This window comes from Dioscorea cayenensis, chromosome 19 (genome assembly GCF_009730915.1).
Source record: "Dioscorea cayenensis subsp. rotundata cultivar TDr96_F1 chromosome 19, TDr96_F1_v2_PseudoChromosome.rev07_lg8_w22 25.fasta, whole genome shotgun sequence".
Lineage (NCBI taxonomy): Eukaryota > Viridiplantae > Streptophyta > Magnoliopsida > Dioscoreales > Dioscoreaceae > Dioscorea > Dioscorea cayenensis.
Window position 1 is genome coordinate 27335010 of NC_052489.1, and position 18641 is coordinate 27353650.

Genomic DNA, 18641 nt, shown 5'->3' on the forward strand with positions numbered 1-18641 from the left:
CATTTTTACTAAAAAGTGAAAACCATACGTTTTTAGTACTTTTTCCCTAAAATTAAAGGAATCAATCATTAAATTAGAAATCTCTTGTTCATTGTCCATTGTTGTTCAATGAAACATATATCAAATGATCACCTGTGACTACACCTCCAGTATTAATTACATTCATTCTGACTCAGCCAATTATGAAAAAAAAATGTAACAATGAAGACAGTGAAATATTATGATCGGTAGCCATTGGGATAAGCTTTCTGCCATATCCATGCAATGCGAAGGCTCTCTTCAAGGTCAGTGAACTGTGCTGTCCAGTTGAGATCATTGTTGATCTTGGAAGGATTGCTGTAGACTTCCGCATAGTCCCAGGGCCGACGGTCCAGGTATTCGACCTTCACATTGATCCCGGTCGCTTTCTTGCATGCTTCCACAAACTCCTCGGTAATGCATGCTTCCACAAACTCCTCTACCGATTAACCTGATAAGTAACATAAGTAGCTTCAGAAACAATCATCAAGAAATCGAATGAAGAATGAAATGAAGAATTTGATTGACCTTTTCCGGTACCGACGTAGTAGATTCCAACTTTGTTAGGCATTGGTTTGTCCAACGCCTTGACATGGGCATCGACAAGATCAGTGACATATTTATAGTCTCTTATACAAGTCCCGTCAGCTGTTTGATGGTCTGTTCCTTTAACCTATGTGCCAACCAGAAATAATTGCATTAATATTTCAATCTGCATGTCTTGCTTCAATATTATGATGATAGACCAGGAATAACATCTGCTCTGCATCCATATTGTTCAACGAACAACCATTATTTATTCTTGGGAGCTTCGCTGAATACATCCACTTGACTAGTTTAACCAATGCATTCCATCCTATGGGGACCTTGATAACATCTGCATTACTGTATGCAGGGAAGAGTAAAAACATTAGTTAGTGACCTAATTGGATAAATGGTCTAATGAAAATGGCCAATATTTACAGGATTTTGGAACTCAAACGGATGCTTTACCATGCAATTATTAGATTTTTTATCACACCTTAGCAGGTTGGTTAATTGTCACGCCCAACATGTTAAGAGGAACAACTATTAAGCAGTAACCTGGCAGGCCCATCCATTGTCTTTGATGTTTGACTGATCATATGAATTGTGACGTGTGAATGGAGCAAAATATCCAAAATCAAATAAAATATAACACAGGTATTTTTGGTCCAGATCGGTCCAAGTTGCTGGCTAATGGCAAGAGTGGTTGCCGGTGAAGTTCTAAATCCATGTTGACTTAGGAGTTTATTTGGAGGATGAACTAGACTTCTACGGCAGATTCAACAGATGACGGATAGAAAATTATATCATATGCTTGGCTTGGAGAAACAAACATATAAAATTTGGGGGTTTGCCTAATTTTCTGTCCATTTTCCTTTCAACTTTTTCTAGATGAAGTGAACATGCCCACCAACAAGTACCACTCCTTTCGAGTTTGAAAAAGACTTGCAACTCCTTTATAAAGCCGTTTATCTGGATAAGAGTGATTTATAGTTTCTCATGGGATGAGAGTGAGGAACAGTCAATTCAATAACAAAGGCATATATAGCTAAAGTATACGGTTTTATATTGGCTAAATCATGCATGGTGGAACATATTTCACAGCAACCTGATAAGCCTACAATAAATTTACAGCAAACACAACATCAAATATTGAAGTGTAACCTTAATTCAAGGCTAACCTGTCCCGCATCCCAGAAGAAAACAGTGACCTAAAATAATCACAGCTGGATGACAGTACAACAAATGAGGCATTGAAAGTAGGCAGATCGAGCAATTCCAAGCCACTCCTTCAGTTGCCTTAACTTCCAAGCTGATGACCCTGCAATGGATAACATACAGTGAAAAGATCGATATAAAATACCACTTCGGAGGGGAAAAAAAGCCCACTGAGTAAGTAATAAGAAAATAGAGTTGCAAGCTTCGTGATCTAGCAATTGATCATCATTACTCAAAGAGTACTGGAAAATATGAATAACCATTCTCTTATTCACCTTTTCCATCAATTTGTTCTACAAGAGCCTAACATTGTCTTCTCTACAAGTACATTACTGTTTTCCTAATGTGTCAGTTGATGCTATTGGACATGGTGAGGAGGACTTACGTAAATGTGTGGCAAGCTGGTTCAACTTCAACCGTTTCAAGTGCTTGTGTCAGGTCACAAATTGGCGCTTGTGTCAGGTCACAAATTGGCGTATAAGGTCCCCATTTAGGTAATCCTCGCTGGAGCATGTACAATAATGACTTTAAGCCACAAAACTTGGCAATTTTTTCCACAGGCCCCACATACTCAACCTCCACTTGGATCATGCCCGAATAAACATATTCCAAAATCTTTTTGAAACCATTGCATCCACCTCCTCAGATAACGCCAACTTCACTTCTGAACTTACTTGGTTTTAGCTCAAATACATGCCTCTCTGTGGACACATCACCCAGTTTCTTGTGATTGAGATTTTTTTCAGAAGCCAATAGATGTGGGTATCTTGCCAAGATAATGACACTATGAGCGTTCAGAACTTGACCATTTGAAAATACAAATTGCAAGTCAGCAAGTTCATTTTCATCTAGTGTTCTTTCTAACCTTTTGCCAAGCTTGCTTGGAAACCCGTAAAAGTTGAAGAAGCTTAGAACATATGCAACATATGAATTTGTCCCTGGGCTAAAATTTTTGGACAAAACATATTGAAGGTTCTCAACAAGAAATTGAGCTTCAGAAATTTCACACAATGTACAGTGAACTTTGCCAATGGAATTTTTTTGATGATTACATCTCCTGTCTAAGGCATTGCATAGCTGCGCAAGTGCCTGAAGACAATGAAATAAAACCAAGTTCTCCCCTTGGCAATCAGTGGCCAAAGATTCTGGTATCTTAATGATCTAATTTCTTGTGCATTGTAAGTTCTTTTTCTTTTTAGTTATTTTTGTTTTGAAATATTTACCATACCTGGAAGTTTTTTATTTGAATTGAAAATTAGCCTTAACTTTATTTATTTATTTTTTCCGATGTAATACTCTGCCCGAAAAATAACGATCGATAAAAGACATGTTGCGCTCCTTCGACAATTTTGAGTTAGACCGTAGCAGACCTCAGATCTGTTCATGCAGCAGTACATTTCATCGCGACAAAACATCACTTTCATCCGGATATCTAGTCTATGGTCACGAACATTTGGAGATCCACTGAGCTATCGACATTAATCGCAATCGAAGACGCTCTTTTACGATGAGATAGCTTTTTAAACGGTTAATATTATAGCCTGAATCTATTCAACCTTTATCGAAGATGAAAATTCTATTTTGGAGAAGAGAGGTGTATATATCAGTCATTATCAACAGATGCTTACATAGTGATACAAAACTTAGTAGGTCAGTCATTCCTTCCCATATTGGCAAATGCATGCTTTTATATAAAGATATTTGTCAATATGGGAAGGATTGGCTAACCTACTAAGTTTTATATCACTATATAAACATCTGTTAATAATAGATGATATAATATATACACCTATCTTCTCCAAAATAGGAATCTCATACTCTGATAGAGTTGAATAGCATCCCAAACTTACAATATTAACCGTTGTTTGAAAACTATCTCATGTTAAAGAGATATCTCCAGTTGAAATTAATGTCAGTACTCTAGTAAATACTCCAAATGTTCATGACCATAAGATTGTAGACATTCGGATAAATGGTATTCTGTCTGTGATGAAATGTACTTGTTTGGTGAACAAAGCATCTGAAGGGTTGCTCTTACAAGTTCAAACTCAAAGTTGCCAGAGAATGACAATTTAACATGTCTTTTATGCATCACTACTTTTGCAGCAAAGCTATTACATCGGAAAAAATAAATGAATAAAGTTAAGGCTAGTTTTCAACTCAAATCAGAGACTTCTAAGTATGGCAAACATTTCAGAACAAAAGTAATTAAGGTGAAAAAGAACTTACCAATTTGTTTGTTGTATCAGCAGTAAATCTTAGAACTCTCTCATTTCTTAAACAAAGAATAGCTTCCAGCGCAAGCAATATATCTGAGACAGAATCCTGCAAGGACAAGAGCAAGAATTAATGGCATAAAACTTCATCTCTGGAAACAACTAGACTCCTGTTATGCTGTTAATTCTGACTTAAAGATCTGAGCTAACAATCACCATTCAAGATGCAGCATTCAATCAGAAATTGAATCACATGTCACAGCTCATTTCATTTAAAGGAAATTCTGAATTCAAATAAAGAAGCAACACTTCAATAACAAACAACTCTAAATCAGATATAAGATGATCTCCTCCACATCACTAGCTTAGCATACACACAGTAATATATCCATGATTTAACAGTTCAAAGAGAAATGAGAACAATCAAACCTCAATGACTGAGAAGTATTACAAACATTAAGAAGATAACCAACTAGAAATCCAGAAGAACAGCTCTTCAGATTCCCAGAGAAACCCAAACATCCCTTCTCTCAAGCTTGAGATAAACCAGGCCCAAGTTCCATCAATTCACAGCTTGTACTCTTTCTTTCCTGTTTCTCTCCTCCCTTTATTGCTGATCCTTCCCGGTAGAATGTACCTGCGGAGTTGAGTGCTTAACTTCCTCTATCGCGTTGCCTTTCGACATGTGTCTCCCACTATCGTCTTTTCCCCTTGATCCAGCTCATCATGCATGTGAGCCTCACTCACACTTTTACCTTTGTTGACCACCTTGTTGACCACCTTCAAAGGATATATAACAACTCCATATTATTGTAAACAGCTTTCTGGTGTTCTCTAGCACACAATATCATAATCACCATATCCAGAAAACTCCACTTAAATAGAAAAATAAAAAGAAATAACAAGTCTTGAAACATTTGGCACAACACTCAAAAAAAAACATACAAATAAAGAAAGAAAAAAAAAAAGGGGAGAGATTGACAGTGAAATCACTTGATGCCGAGAGCAAGGGCTTGCCCTTCCGGCCTTCGAGGACGACCTCATCGCACCGACGAGAATGAGACACTGATCGATGGGCTTGAGAACACGAGCTCCAAACGGGCTCGCCTTCTTGAATGATCTTGATGGGCCCAAACCGCTACTTAAATAAAACGAAAGAAAACAGGCCCAGTAACTGATTTCATGCCACGTGTCAGTATCTGGAAAGCGCTTTCTTGCCTCGTGATCAATATGCTTATTTTACACACATGTAATTACTAATTACATTACAGGCAAATCAAAAAGGTAATTAAATACAATTAAAGGAATCAATTATTAAATTAGATATCTCTTGTTCATTGTCTATTGTTGTTCAATGAAACATATATCAAATGATCACCTGTGACTACAACTTCAGTATTAATTACATTCATTCTGATTCAGAGAATTCTGAAAAAAAAAAATGAAACAATGAAGATAGTGAAATATTATGATCGGTAGCCATTGGGATGAGATTTCTGCCATAGCCATGCAATGCGAAGGCTCTCTTCAACGTCAGTGAACTGAGCTGTCCAGTTGAGCTCATTGTTGATCTTGGAAGGATTGCTGTAGACTTCGGCATAGTCCCCGGGCCGACGGTCCAGGTATTCGACCTTCACATTGATCCCGGTCGCCTTCTTGCATGCTTCCACAAACTCCTTTACTGATCGACCTGATAAGTAACACAAGTAGCTTCAGAAATAATCATCAAGAAATTGAATGAAGAATGAAATGAAGATAAAAAAATTTGATTGACCTTTTCCAGTACCGACGTTGTAGATTCCAACTTTGTTAGGCTTTGCTTTGTCCAGAGCCTTGACATGAGCATCGACAAGATCAGTGACATCTATATAGTCTCTTATACAAGTCCCATCGGCTGTTTGATAGTCTGTTCCCTTAACCTATATATGCAACAACCAGAAATAATTGCACTGGTATTTCAATCTGCATGTCTTGCTTCAATATTATGATGATAGAACTCACAACCAGCAATGAAATGAGTAGTTAGTAAAGCACAATAAGAACGGGAATAGTATGAGTGGAAAAAGAGCACCTTCAGTCCTGGAATAATTCCTGATGCTGAATCGAAGCATGCACCGGAAATTCGTCCATGCTCCCGTAATTCAGGTCTAGGAGCCTCACCTAACCTTCCTTCAGGATCTGAGCCGATGACATTGAAATATCTGATAATGAAAAAAGCTGAACTTAATCCCTTTGATCATTAGAAACACTAAATTAAATCCTATTAACAGAAATAACAAACCTTAGTATCATGACAGCCATGTCTGAATTCTTCGAAAAATCTAAAATGATGTCCTCTGCCATTTTCTTTGCCTTGCCATAAGGGTTGATTGGGAGCTGTAGGCACACAAACACACATATACATGGCATAGAAAATTAATTTAGGAAAGGCTTGTATCTAATCTACTTTGTCTCCATGATTAGCTCAACGCTCTTCAACCCACAATAGAAATGCAATATGATATCAAATTGACCTGAGGAGTTTCTTCTGTGATGGGCATTGTTTCAGGTTCGCCATATGTGGCGCAAGTACTAGAATAGATCAAAGTTCTTACACCATAGGCTGCCATTGCCTCTAGAATAACCAAAGTGTTTGCTGTGATATTATGATAGTACCTGTAGCAGTAATTCTGAGCGGCATTCTTTAACTGGCTAAAATATTAGAACTCTCACTGAGATAAAAAACATACCTGAGAGGTTCAAGTGTACTCTCACCAACATAAGCAACAGCAGCAAAGTGCATGACAGCATCAAATGCATTTTCTGCAAATATTTGATTAACCTGAAGTAATGTCAAAGAAAAAATGTACAGCATTTAAAGAGTTGATGATGGTTATAATTCAAGCTGTGAGAAGGATACAGCTTTAGAATCCCCTAGATCAGCAAAAATGAATTGGAGTCTTCCAGGTTCAGGAAATTGTTCCTGGAGAACCTTAATGGCCCCAATATTTCCTCTAGAAAGATTATCCTGTAACATTTAGTAAAATAATCCATAGTTATTTGTAGCTTCAACAGTTTATCAAAAATCCTTATTAAAACCCCGATCATAGATATATAAAGAAGAGATACCACGATAGTCACTCGATATGAGTCCTTTAGGAGTCGGAGTGCAGCATGGGACCCTATATAACCAGCACCTCCAGTCACTAGGACATGTATAATCTCAGGATCATGAACAGAGAACTGCAAAAAAAAAATAGGAGGCAAGTCACTCAAATGAACTAGAAACATAAAGCAAATGATCAAGCTGGCTCCAATTGATCTAATGCAACATTGAGAGGCATGACGTCTTCCATTTCTAATTCTCAACGGATATCATGCATTAATCATAAGCACACTCATTGTCCTCAAATTAAATTACATTCTCAAGAAAGTGAAACAGGAAAGATTTGCCAAACAGAAAAGGGAGAAGCATATAACTTCAATGTGAAGCAAGTAAACTAGGTGGAAGACAGGGAAATCATTTAAAGAACAAGATATGTGACAAGATAGCCAAGAAATTTACCACACTTGTGCTTAGGATTGGACTTCGGTGGTGCCGGCTGCATTGCTTTAGTGTAGCAATGCAAAAGATCACTAGAAGAAAAGCTGCAATTGCTTTTCCGAGAAAATGAGGCTTGCGCCTTTCTGAGTATTCCATCCCTGAGGAGTATGACAATTGAGGTTAGACAAGAGCTAGCAAACAGGATAATATAGGAATAAACTGACTCAAATTCTTTGACGTTGTTTTGAAATATGAATACCATATAATTTCATTGGGGAATCACCATCTGCATACTAAGAAACTACGCAAGATAAACACAGCAAGAAATAGATCTCACAGAACTCATTAAGTCATCCAACTATACAGGTCTAGTATTGCAATTGCCATTCATAAAAAAAAAAAAATCAGCTATAGACTATCAAATACTTGAAACTGAAGAGAAGATACTACTTAATATGGTTAGAACTTTAAACTCAGCTTGCTAAAGAAAGCCAAACCCAGCATTCCACAATGTCTTTCATAAAGCAGATGTCTCAGTAGTTGCAATTGCTCAAACCTGTAAAAGACCAAGATCTAGCAGACCTTGGCTGACTTCTGGTCCTGTTGACAGGTATCATTTGAGACAATTTCACAGCCACAACAGGAAAAACAAAAAAACAGATCCTTTTATTTCACAAAGTTATCCTCTGCAGCAATGAAGCAAGAAGGGTGTTGCAAGCCAATCCAGTGATTTCTACACCAAAAAAATAAAAAGGATCAGCTCTAGAATTCAAATTTCACTAGAATAATTGAGACAGTAGAAAATTTTCCTACAAAAAAATTGAAAGTTCAGTCGTGGACAGCTAGTAAGATGGCCACTCAATATCAACCAATAATGGATGACAGTTCAAACCTCAATATATAAACTAACATTGAAAGAAAGTCAACTATCAACAAGAATCAAATTTAGCAATAAAATGAAAATTCATCAAGAGAAGAAGAGAGAAACCAACTTTAATAAGAAGGGGGAAAATGAATATACTTCAAAGACGTGATTCTGAATAAAAAATGAACCAAATTTGAAGCACAATAAGAAGAAAAGAGAACTCCAAGCTCAAAGAATTCCAGAATAGGAGAAGAAAAATAAGGTTCAAAAAATAAACGCTCAACAAACAAGTTTAATTTCAAGTAATGACCACGCAATAACTGCCATTCAATAGAGAGCAATAAGAACCCAAAAGGACAATTGGGCAGATGAAAGCATCAAAAGCCATAAGCCATTGTCATTGCAGTAACAACCCATTCAAATGCAAGAAAGAAATCTCCTTTAGGGATTCTGTAAAACAAAAAAGGAAAACCACATCGAATTGTAAGAAAGGCGCCACCTTTTTCGAATACCGGAGAGCAAAAAAGGAGAGAGGATGAAGAAAAAGGAAGGGAAGGGAAGGAGATCAAGTTTTAGTGTTTCAAAAGGAGGATTTCTGAAGATCTGAGTGTGTGAATTCGGGGAATTCGCATACGACCTCTCCCTAAAATAAAGGAGGGAATTCTATTTTGCTTACTCTTTCGTTTTCCGTGGCCGTTTGAATTTTGGATTTAAGGATAAATTAATAATAATAAGAAGAAGAAGAAGAAAAAAAACTCGTGTTATTATAAATTTGAAATTTTATTTTCCTCAAAATAAAAATTAATAATAATAATAATAATAATAATAATAATAAAACAGGGAAGAAAGGGCAAAGAGATGAAGAGATATCAGTGTGTCACCACTGAGTGAGGCTATGGAAGGCTCATGAAAGCCTTTTTGGTCAGATTGGAAGTTATATCTAATGTAATGTGGAGATAGTTTATGGTGTTTGAGTAAAAGGAGACATACACGTGAAAATAGTTGTTGAAGAACAATGTTCTAGTTTTGGGAGTTTTTTTTTTAAATCTTAGGTCCTCTAAAATATTTGGGTGGGTTAGGTTGGAATTTGGAAACAACCAGGGCAGAAAGTCTTAACGCTCTTTGACTTCAAAAAACCAGCTCATGCCTTCAATTCAACTTTTGTCTTGATTCAATTGCCGTGCAATATTATTATTCTTTGATTTGTCTAACAAAATAAGACACTAATATTTAAACTTATGAGTAACATGCATGAGATGAGATGTATGATTGATGAGGGAGATTAGTGACAAGACATGGGCTAATCCTCCCATGATGGTACTTATAATTGCCATTGGGTACTAGAAAATGTACTACTTGGGCATTGTTGCCGGTGTGGTTGAGAACCAGATTACTGCCACAACCAAACATCTCATCATACAGAACAGAAGTCAAAGCCCCTGAAAAGTACAGCATCACTTGATAATGCCATGATGCAGCAGTTGGAACACATTTAAAACTGCAGATAAAAAATCAAAATCCAAATCTGATGATATGAGCAGTAATATTACCGTCAAAGGAAGAGAACACAGATACATAATGCAGTGGATTGCAACATTTTTCTTAACGCTAAGAATGTGCTTAGGATTTGCTGAAGAAGCAATCAAAGTTTACTGCTACATCAAGTACCAGAGAGACGACGACATCAGATAGCGAAAGATGTAAATAAAGGAGAAAATAGGATGACAAGAAAGAACCAGCCTACAGATTACAAGTTTATGAAGTAATCACAGGTCCCTGAGCAGCGCCGCACCAACCAAGAAGTACATTAAAACAAACTTGCTTGCAGTGCCCCACAATTTCCTTGAAAGCATAGGGACAAGGCTTCCAGTAATAGAACCTGTACAGTTTCTATCCCTAATATCACCTGAAGTTTCAATATGGAGCACCAAAATTAAGCTCCTTGGAAGACAACTTCCTGTTGCAAAACCCCACCATTTCCTACCACAGTACACATGTAACCATAACCAAGGTTCATCAAAAGGGAAGACGAAACAAACTCTTAATGTAATCATAACAACATCGGCCACTAGTTAGCCGACTCCTTGAGATGCTAGGCATACATTGCGTTTTCCAACAAGCTGCTTTCAGTGAATGATTTGAGTGAACAACCAAGATGGTGGCGGACTCTAGTAAAAATACCCCGCATTCCACCAACTTCAGCGGTAGTTTTAGCTGTAGTTTTAGCTTGGCACTGACTCTGAAGTCCTTGGTCCACTGCTACCCCCATGAGAACTAAAACCGGTAACAGGCATAGATCTCCGAGCAAAATCAAGTAATTGCTTGCGCTGGCGCTCATCTGTGTGAGGAAGGCTAGCACGTAACAACTCCACCGGCATTTCTCGGCTGATAGCTCGAGTTGCCTCTGGGCCAAAGACTGCTGTATTTGGTGCCTGCATAAGTAGAGACTGCATTATACTGTCATATTTACTAAGGCAGTACTTTGTGAGAAGCCCAAAGAAAGCATCAAAGGAAGCCTGCCAGAGAGTTCGATTAGGCATGCCATAGTTGCTTGCAGCATGGCCATCACTGAGGAGCTCTGTAGCTCTCTCTAGGACAGATTTGATGATAATGGAAGCTCCATCACCGGCAGAACTTCCTAGAGGACGAAGTGGTGGTTGTTCTGATGAACAGACCACAGCAGCAAGACAGGCACTAAGCGCACTCAGATCCATACCTCGCACACATGTAGAAACAGTCTTTGCAAGGTTGATTGTTGTTTCTGCTGCATCAGAATCCATAGGTAGCCCACCAAACAAGAACCTCAGGTGGCGAAAAATGGCCATGCAGACAATACGCGTAAGCTCACTGCCAGGGAAGAGTAGCTGAAGATAGCGTGAAAGAAGTTTACGACCTTTAGGAAGAGATACTAAGCGAAGGAACACAAGGTCATCCTTGGGAGAGAGCCCATCCGAGTGACCAGCTTTGGCTGGGCCTAGCGGGTCAACTAGCTGCAGTGATGCTGCAAGTCCTTCAAGTAGGACCTGTCGCTTCCGCTTAAGTTGGGAGCCACCATCTTGCAAGGGGCTGAACTGTAATAGCCGATCAATGTCATCAACATCAAGAAGAAGACAAAGTCCATCCTCAACTGTAATTCTAGCTGCCAGCATCGGCTCCTGCTCTAGAGGCTTCACAGACGATTTTTGGTCAATGAAATCTCCAGATGCAGACTGTGCATCAACTTCTAGGAGAGGACGAGGACGTCGAATGGAGGAGAATGAGATCCTCCCAAGAGCATCAACCTGAAGATATGGATGCTGTTCATTATTAGAACGGGCTCGTGAATGCAAATCCTTAACAGAACTAGGAGCAAAATGGTGCTTCAGTCTTGACCCAGCAGATTTCTTTGCTAGACAAGCTTGATGGTAGTAATCGTCTACATAAGGATCATTGCTGTGGGTTGCCGCATGCTGCATTCTCTGTATGCTTTCAATCTCATCAGCTGACATATATTTGGATCGGAACTTAGGCCAACCACTATCATTTTTCAGGTTGCTGGCATCTGCAGCCTGTGGAGGATAGCGTGTGTTCGGCCTTCCCCTGTGTGCAGGTTTAATTCTCTGGTCTCTTGTGTCATTTATCCCTAGTGTTGCTTCAAACTTGTTCATTATCTGAGGCTGCGAGAGATGTGGACCTATCAAATGGTGCTGCATTTGTGAGAAATGCGATAGAGGTGGTTGAAGTTGTGGCAGTCTGTGCTGTTGCTGCTGGAGCAATAGTTGTGAATGCAACAATCCGTTTGGAGGAAACTGTTGAGGTAATAAGTTAGGTAACATGTTGGAATGCTCCCCTGGAAATGGACAGGGTTGGTTCAACCAATTGCTCTGCTGTCGACTGTTAATGGAAGAGCCAGGCCCAAATTGAGCCATATTACCACCATAATTAAATCCAGGATGTGGCCCTGCCAAAGGATGCTGAGTGCCAGAGAAAGCAGAGAGATTTGGTGAAGAAAAGGGCATATGGAGACCACTAGCAAGAGACGGAAGGCTTGATTGACGGGACTGGCTTGGGGAAAGCTGTAACCTTGCCCCAGGTGGAGGGTATGAAGTAAAATTTGATTTTGGAACAAGAACCGGCTCACTCAAACTGTGTTGTTGCTGTTGCTGCTGTTGAGGATACGAAGATGTTCTGCACAAAGGTTTGGAATCCTGAAAACACATTTTAGAGGGAGAAGGCTGTGACCACCATCTTTTCCCCTCCTGCGCATTTTCAGCATCAAAAGTTTGCAGGTCTAACCAATTTAAGTCTGACTCCCTGGTCCAGTCTGCGGTCGAGGAACCTGAAAAGATACATTCTCATCAACTCTTTAACGAATTTGAGAAGAACCCATATGTTTACAGGAATATTCACAAATTAGCCTATGAAGGCAAATAAGCAGCAGTGTGCATGTACAAGCTGAGAAATACTTACTAAAATAAGATACTAAAAATTGAGCACAAGGTAGTAGAATATTTAGAATAAAAATAAAGAAGAATAGAAGAACAGAAGGTCAAAATCCTTTATTTCAGGAATAGAAAATAAGCACCAAGTGAAACCGAAAACATATTAGGAATTTAGAATTTAAAGCATTTGCAAAATTAAATTCCCCCATAACCAAGCCAAATTGTGCCACAATAGGGAGGGTGCCATCATTTTTTTTCCAGCAAGTAATTTGTGAATGTTTGGAGCCACAAACACCCAAGAAATGATCATGAATGCTTTCTGGAAACGGCAAATTGTGAATAGCATTTGGAAAAGCAATTTTACAGTCTCTGCGTACACTCAGTCAACAGAAACACTAGTAATAACATCTTGACAGTTTCACCACTAGCAAAGGACACTCATCCTATTTCATTTGCACATCAAAATTGTATGCCTGTATCTAAATTTCAAATCCTAGTGCAACCTTTGCATGGGAGACTAAGCCAGTTAAAAGAAAACCATAATCATTTCCAGATATGCATCTCCGACAAAAGAATAAAGCTTTGTACACCAAATTCATTTACTTCGGCACCCAACCCCTCAGAGGAAGTCCTAGACATTAGAAGCAACAAAATAAATCCATAGCCCAAAATCGGCTGCTACAGGCCAATTCTGTCCATCCCTAAGAAATATTATGTCTACTCTACTTTGATATCAATTATCTGCAACAAATCAGGAGATGGGATAGACAATATGTCGAGCAAGAAATGTGTTTTAACTTATACAACGGCAAACAATATGATGCAGAGCATGGCCCGCTATTAATAGCAACCCATATTCTGCATTGCAATACTAAGACACATTCATCACATAAAGAAAGCTTTGCAAACCTCTTTGAGGTCCAAAAACAGTAGAAGATAAGAGGTAATAATATTTAAAAAGAAAGAAATTTACTCACTTTCCCTCGAGATAGATCCGCGATCACCAATCACACCGACATTCCTTGGATCACTCACAGCTCTATTTAACTGAAAGTGAAAATAGAAAATAAATGTAAATCCCAACGTCAAATTTAGAGAAATCAAGCCAACGAACCATCGCAAGCCTACCAGCTCAAATAGTAAAACAGTTAAAATTGGTAATAATAGTACCAGTGTCATGCAGCTAATGAGCAAAAATACACAAGCTGATAAACCTTGATACATACCAATAACAGGGAAAAGCAGCACCATCTTACAAATGGCAGTTAAGTACATAAATCCCAATCAGTTCACTTTTCTTAATTTCAGATAAAATGCAACTACTACATCAATTCTTAATTTCCTCCAGCTTTTATATTCCTTAAACAACATTTTAACAAAAATCCTCTACCAAGTTATTTCAAACTTGTACAACTTTTCATGTAGTCAACACAATAACCTGATAACAAACAATCCAGACAGTTCACCGAGAAAAAATCACACACAGAGTAATGCTAATTCATTAAGCTGCACAATTGGAGAAACCTTACTTATAAGACTAAATGACTCAAATAAGCTATCATCGAAATAAACCAAGGTAAAAGAGTATAATCAAAGATTAAAATTTCTGTAACCGTTTGGATAGACAAAAACCAATAAATATAAACAAGGGCCAAACCAATATCCAACTCAGAACCAAAGGGCAAAAGTAAGACTGATAATTTATTTGAGGCTTCGAGCCATTCTATTTAATCACTCTAATAATAATTTAGGCAGAGGATTAACCTTGGCAAAAGTACTAGTGAGATCATCAATATCGGATAAAGACTCCAAGACTTCACCCTGCAAAATAAAAATATCTCAGATAATAGTTAAATAGGGGCAGATAAGGCAGATGACAACAAGAAATTTAACACACTGCATGCAAAAATGGAAGGTTGATCATTAGGTGTAACTTCTCATATAAAAAAAAAAAAAACACAAAATCAAGAAATACAGGACAAAAAAAGAATAAATAAAAAATAGATGGAGTAACTTCTCATATTCCACAAATAGAACAATCATTCATAGTGTGAGCTCTGTGGAAGAAACAGCGAAAAATAAATGCATCTTCATATTCCATGAATAATACCCAAGTAATGGCAGTATTCATAAAAAAAAAAAGGGGGCAAAAAACAGATCATCATGCACAAGCTGATGATGAGAAAGGATAGAAGCAGAAAAATTATTACAATATGCAACTTGATGGAGAAAGGCTCTAATGAAGTTAAACCAAGTCAGAAGATTGTAGAATTCCTGAAATTCAACTGAAGTGAATTTGTTAGATCTGCAACAAAACTCTTAACAGGAGGCTGATGAAGATTTAACAATGAAACTAAAATAAGTAGGCCAAAAAATTTGATGGAAAATTGCAAAAAACCAGTTGGGATATCTACTTCTGCTAATTTCTTTTGTAAACTAGAAATAGTTCAGCTCAGAAATCACATCAACAGAAAGGTATGTTTTCCCTTAGATGCAATAATAGGATAGCTAGCCTAGTACAAAGGGGTTAATGAGGTGAATGTAAAACAGAAACAAGGGATCTGGCTACCAATCCTTTCAAAATATGAAATCACCTCTTCTCGATCTCCAATAGCGGAGAAAGGATAGTCCTCTTCAAGACCCGACAAGGCAGCACTAGCGACACCATTGTCATCTTCCAAACCACCTAACTCGATCTCTTCCATAACACCCTTACCAAAAAAGGCATATTGCTTAGCATCAAATCGCATGCCATCTGCAAAAGTGGGAAAAATCAGTACATATTACAAACCACCATGAAACGACAAAGATGTCAATACAACACGACAAAAGATAACCATGAAGGCACTTCGCATGCAAGAGGATACAACGTTTACTAAAATTTTCTCAGGGAAGCAGAGAAGAACACTCGCCTTGCAAATCCACATCTAAATCATGATAAACAATACATAATGCAGTGTCTTGTTGAATAGTAAAAATGTGCCATGGCAACCATGATCACAGGAACATAGAAGACCAAGCTGGAGCTTTTCCATCAACCACCACCACAAGAAACTATAAATCAACACACTCAAGTACCCAATCTCAGTTGAAAAAAGGTGTATCTCAACAAAACAAACTCATAAAACAATTGAAGCAAGTAAATAGCATTGCAGCATCAAAATTTTTGCATTTAAACCTAGCGTCCATGAAGATCAATATACCAATTTCATCATCAAGCAACAAACTTCTCCAACTGAAACAGTGCTACCACAAATAATAACCATAAATTATCCAATAATTAAAGCAGTAAGAAGCTATAATAAACACAGCAACACGAACAACGAAACACCATCAGTGAATCCACAAACAAACCATGAACATCTAAACAAAACCACATAAAGCAAACCCTAAATCAGAAGCTCTAAAACAGAGAAACCACTCTCCATCCAAAACCAACCCAAAATTCGCCAAAAAGAACTCAACTTGAGCTCTCTCCCAGCTCGATCCAACACCAAACCCCACAAAACAAACACCAAAATTCTCATCCAAGCAAACCCAATCAGCAGATCTACACACCACTCCCCAAACAAAATCACAAGCACAAAAACAAAGCAAAAATCCATTAAAGAAAAAAAGAAACCAAAAAAGGAAAAGAAAAAAAAAACAATCACCTCCTTCCCCACCGCCGAACGCCACAAAACCCTTATCAAGATCCGAGTTCCGGCCCTCACCAGAGAGCCCCTCCATCGAAAGACCTAAAACCCTACTCCCTCCGCAAACAAAGCAAAGATCGAAGAAACCCCAAGCCACCAAAGAACGAGATCGAAAGAAACCCTAAACGAGATCCCAGAAAGTTTGTGGCGTGAAAGCCATCAGACTAAATAAAACTTAGCGAAGGGCCTTCTCGCACAATAATTCGCACCAAGAACCAAATCAAATGATGATGAAATATAAAGACCTTTTATATATATATATATATATATATATATATATATATTTCTTTTGTATAAAAAGTTTGGTTGAAAATAAAAAAAAAAATATTAATTTTATTTATTTATTTTTGTTTTTTTATGATATTTTATGTGGGAATGGTACTCCCTCAACTCCATGGATATGATTGATCAATCAAATTATATTATATATACCTATATATATATATATATATATGTATGTAATATATTTTTATTTTATTTTAAATATATTAGTTAAAATTTTTATTTATTTCAATAAAAATAGTTTACCCACTGATTTTTTTTAATACCTTGGACACTAATCAGGTTCTCAAAAGCGATAGACATTTATAATAATTTTTTTTTACAAATTTTATATTTTAAAATTATTTATTTTAGTAATTCAAATCTCTACACTTGATCAAAACTTTCTAGTATGAAAAAATAATTCCACCTGCTTAAAATAATTTTAATATAAAAATAACTTTTATTCGAAAATCAAGCATTAAAATACTTCTCTATTAAATAAACATTTAAAGATTTTTATCAAGGTAAAAAATTATTAAAATATAAAAAATTATAAATTTATTATATATACTCATCCGTTTTTTTTACTTGTTATGTTTTAGATCTCGTCTTTGTTCCTTTTTATTTGTCACGTCAGAAATTTTATACAGCATTAAATAAATCATAATCAACTAAACATTAAATAATGAAATTTTTTATAAAATATAAGTAACCAACTAACTTTAATCAATTTTTTTTAATCAGTGTGAATTAGATAGGTATGACATATAAAAAAGAACAAATAGAGTATATATATATGTATATATATGAGGTCACGTCTTCCGAAAAAATCCAATGATTTCCACATAAATCATTAAATATTTAAATCAACGTTTAATAACTCTACTATCCGTTCTTTATAAACCTCAATACTACCTATTATCTCTCATATTTTTTCATCTCTACAAATAATCACAAATGACATATAATGTTATATATGTATATTGAATATAAAAGAAAAAAAGTTATCATTAATAATTTATATTTTTTAATCAAATAAAAGAAGAAATGGATAATAAATTGTTAATATTAATGTAAATACTTGGAGACAAGCAAATCTATTAATTAATAGATTGCTAGATATCTTTATATTATTTATGTTGCTTGCAAGGCTGAAGCACATGCGAGTGCATTGACTCAGAACGGTCAAGAGATTGTTATTTTAAAATGATTTTATATGGAGAAAATTGCCATTAATAATCTCTCCAGAATTAGTTTGGTATCCAAAAAAGACTAAAAAGTAAGTCGAAATTTTTTTTTTCTTCTTTTTTTTCTTATATTTTTCCATGAAAAGTATGGATTTGCATTTGATGTACAAATTTAGGTAAGAGCGTTGGCCTGCGCTGACCTAGACGTTTACTTGGAAAAATTGCATAAAAATAAATAAATAAAATAAAATAAAACACTGTTTTTTTATTTATTTATTTATTTATTTAATGCTTTCATATGGATGAAAAAGATGGATGGTGTATTTCTTATTTTTCTATGAGTACCATTGACATTTTATTTTAATTCTATTTTATAATAATTGTGAATTAATTAGATTGTCCTTCGGATGAAGGCAAGTGAAAAACAGGAAGGAAAAATTAATTAAATAGTAATTAAAAAAATTGATGCACATGCTTGGCCTTGGCATTCATGCAATTAAAAGCACAGTGTTGTCCTGTCTGCATGGCAAGGTCGGCACGTTATTCATACAAAAACTGACCCACTTTCATTTAATTCTTCTTCTTGTTATTCTTATTACTAATATTGTTATTATTATTAATATTATTATTATTGTTTTTGTTGTTATTATTTATTAAATGAGAATTAATTAATTGATTTTTCAACAGCATTCACAATCAAATGCCAAAA

At 36.5% G+C, this 18641-nt stretch overlaps 2 protein-coding genes and 1 long non-coding RNA gene across 10 annotated transcripts; all 3 read right to left on the reverse strand.

The window, feature by feature from the left end:
• Window positions 1-47: 47 nt before the first annotated feature.
• LOC120283661 lies at window positions 48-5044 on the reverse strand. Of its 3 annotated transcripts, none has more exons than XR_005543309.1 (6): window positions 4960-5044; window positions 3991-4757; window positions 2147-2462; window positions 1725-1864; window positions 547-903; window positions 48-469 (listed from the first exon to the last, which is right to left on the reverse strand). It is a non-coding gene; the product is annotated as an uncharacterized LOC120283661 (long non-coding RNA). The 3 variants fall into 3 exon arrangements; XR_005543310.1 differs by having other exon boundaries at window positions 4971-5040; XR_005543311.1 differs by lacking the exon at window positions 2147-2462 and having other exon boundaries at window positions 4960-5043.
• A 248-nt stretch (window positions 5045-5292) lies between these two features.
• On the reverse strand, window positions 5293-9299 carry LOC120283659 (probable UDP-arabinose 4-epimerase 3). Of its 6 annotated transcripts, none has more exons than XM_039290374.1 (11): window positions 9247-9299; window positions 8057-8233; window positions 7522-7658; window positions 7086-7199; window positions 6877-6984; window positions 6707-6798; window positions 6491-6632; window positions 6259-6353; window positions 6049-6178; window positions 5752-5896; window positions 5293-5667 (listed from the first exon to the last, which is right to left on the reverse strand). In XM_039290374.1, exons 2-11 carry the CDS (start codon window positions 8115-8117, stop codon window positions 5444-5446), a joined length of 1248 nt encoding a protein of 415 aa, XP_039146308.1. In that variant the 5' UTR covers window positions 8118-8233; window positions 9247-9299; the 3' UTR covers window positions 5293-5443. The 6 variants fall into 6 exon arrangements, with proteins under 6 accessions (XP_039146308.1, XP_039146307.1, XP_039146304.1 ...); XM_039290373.1 differs by lacking the exon at window positions 9247-9299 and adding an exon at window positions 9042-9132; XM_039290370.1 differs by lacking the exon at window positions 9247-9299 and adding an exon at window positions 8865-9032.
• A 590-nt stretch (window positions 9300-9889) lies between these two features.
• Window positions 9890-16711, reverse strand: LOC120283911 (protein PAT1 homolog 1-like). Its single transcript, XM_039290712.1, has 5 exons — window positions 16440-16711; window positions 15381-15541; window positions 14551-14607; window positions 13764-13833; window positions 9890-12683 (listed from the first exon to the last, which is right to left on the reverse strand). Exons 1-5 carry the CDS (start codon window positions 16513-16515, stop codon window positions 10588-10590), a joined length of 2460 nt encoding a protein of 819 aa, XP_039146646.1. The 5' UTR covers window positions 16516-16711; the 3' UTR covers window positions 9890-10587.
• Window positions 16712-18641: the final 1930 nt, after the last annotated feature.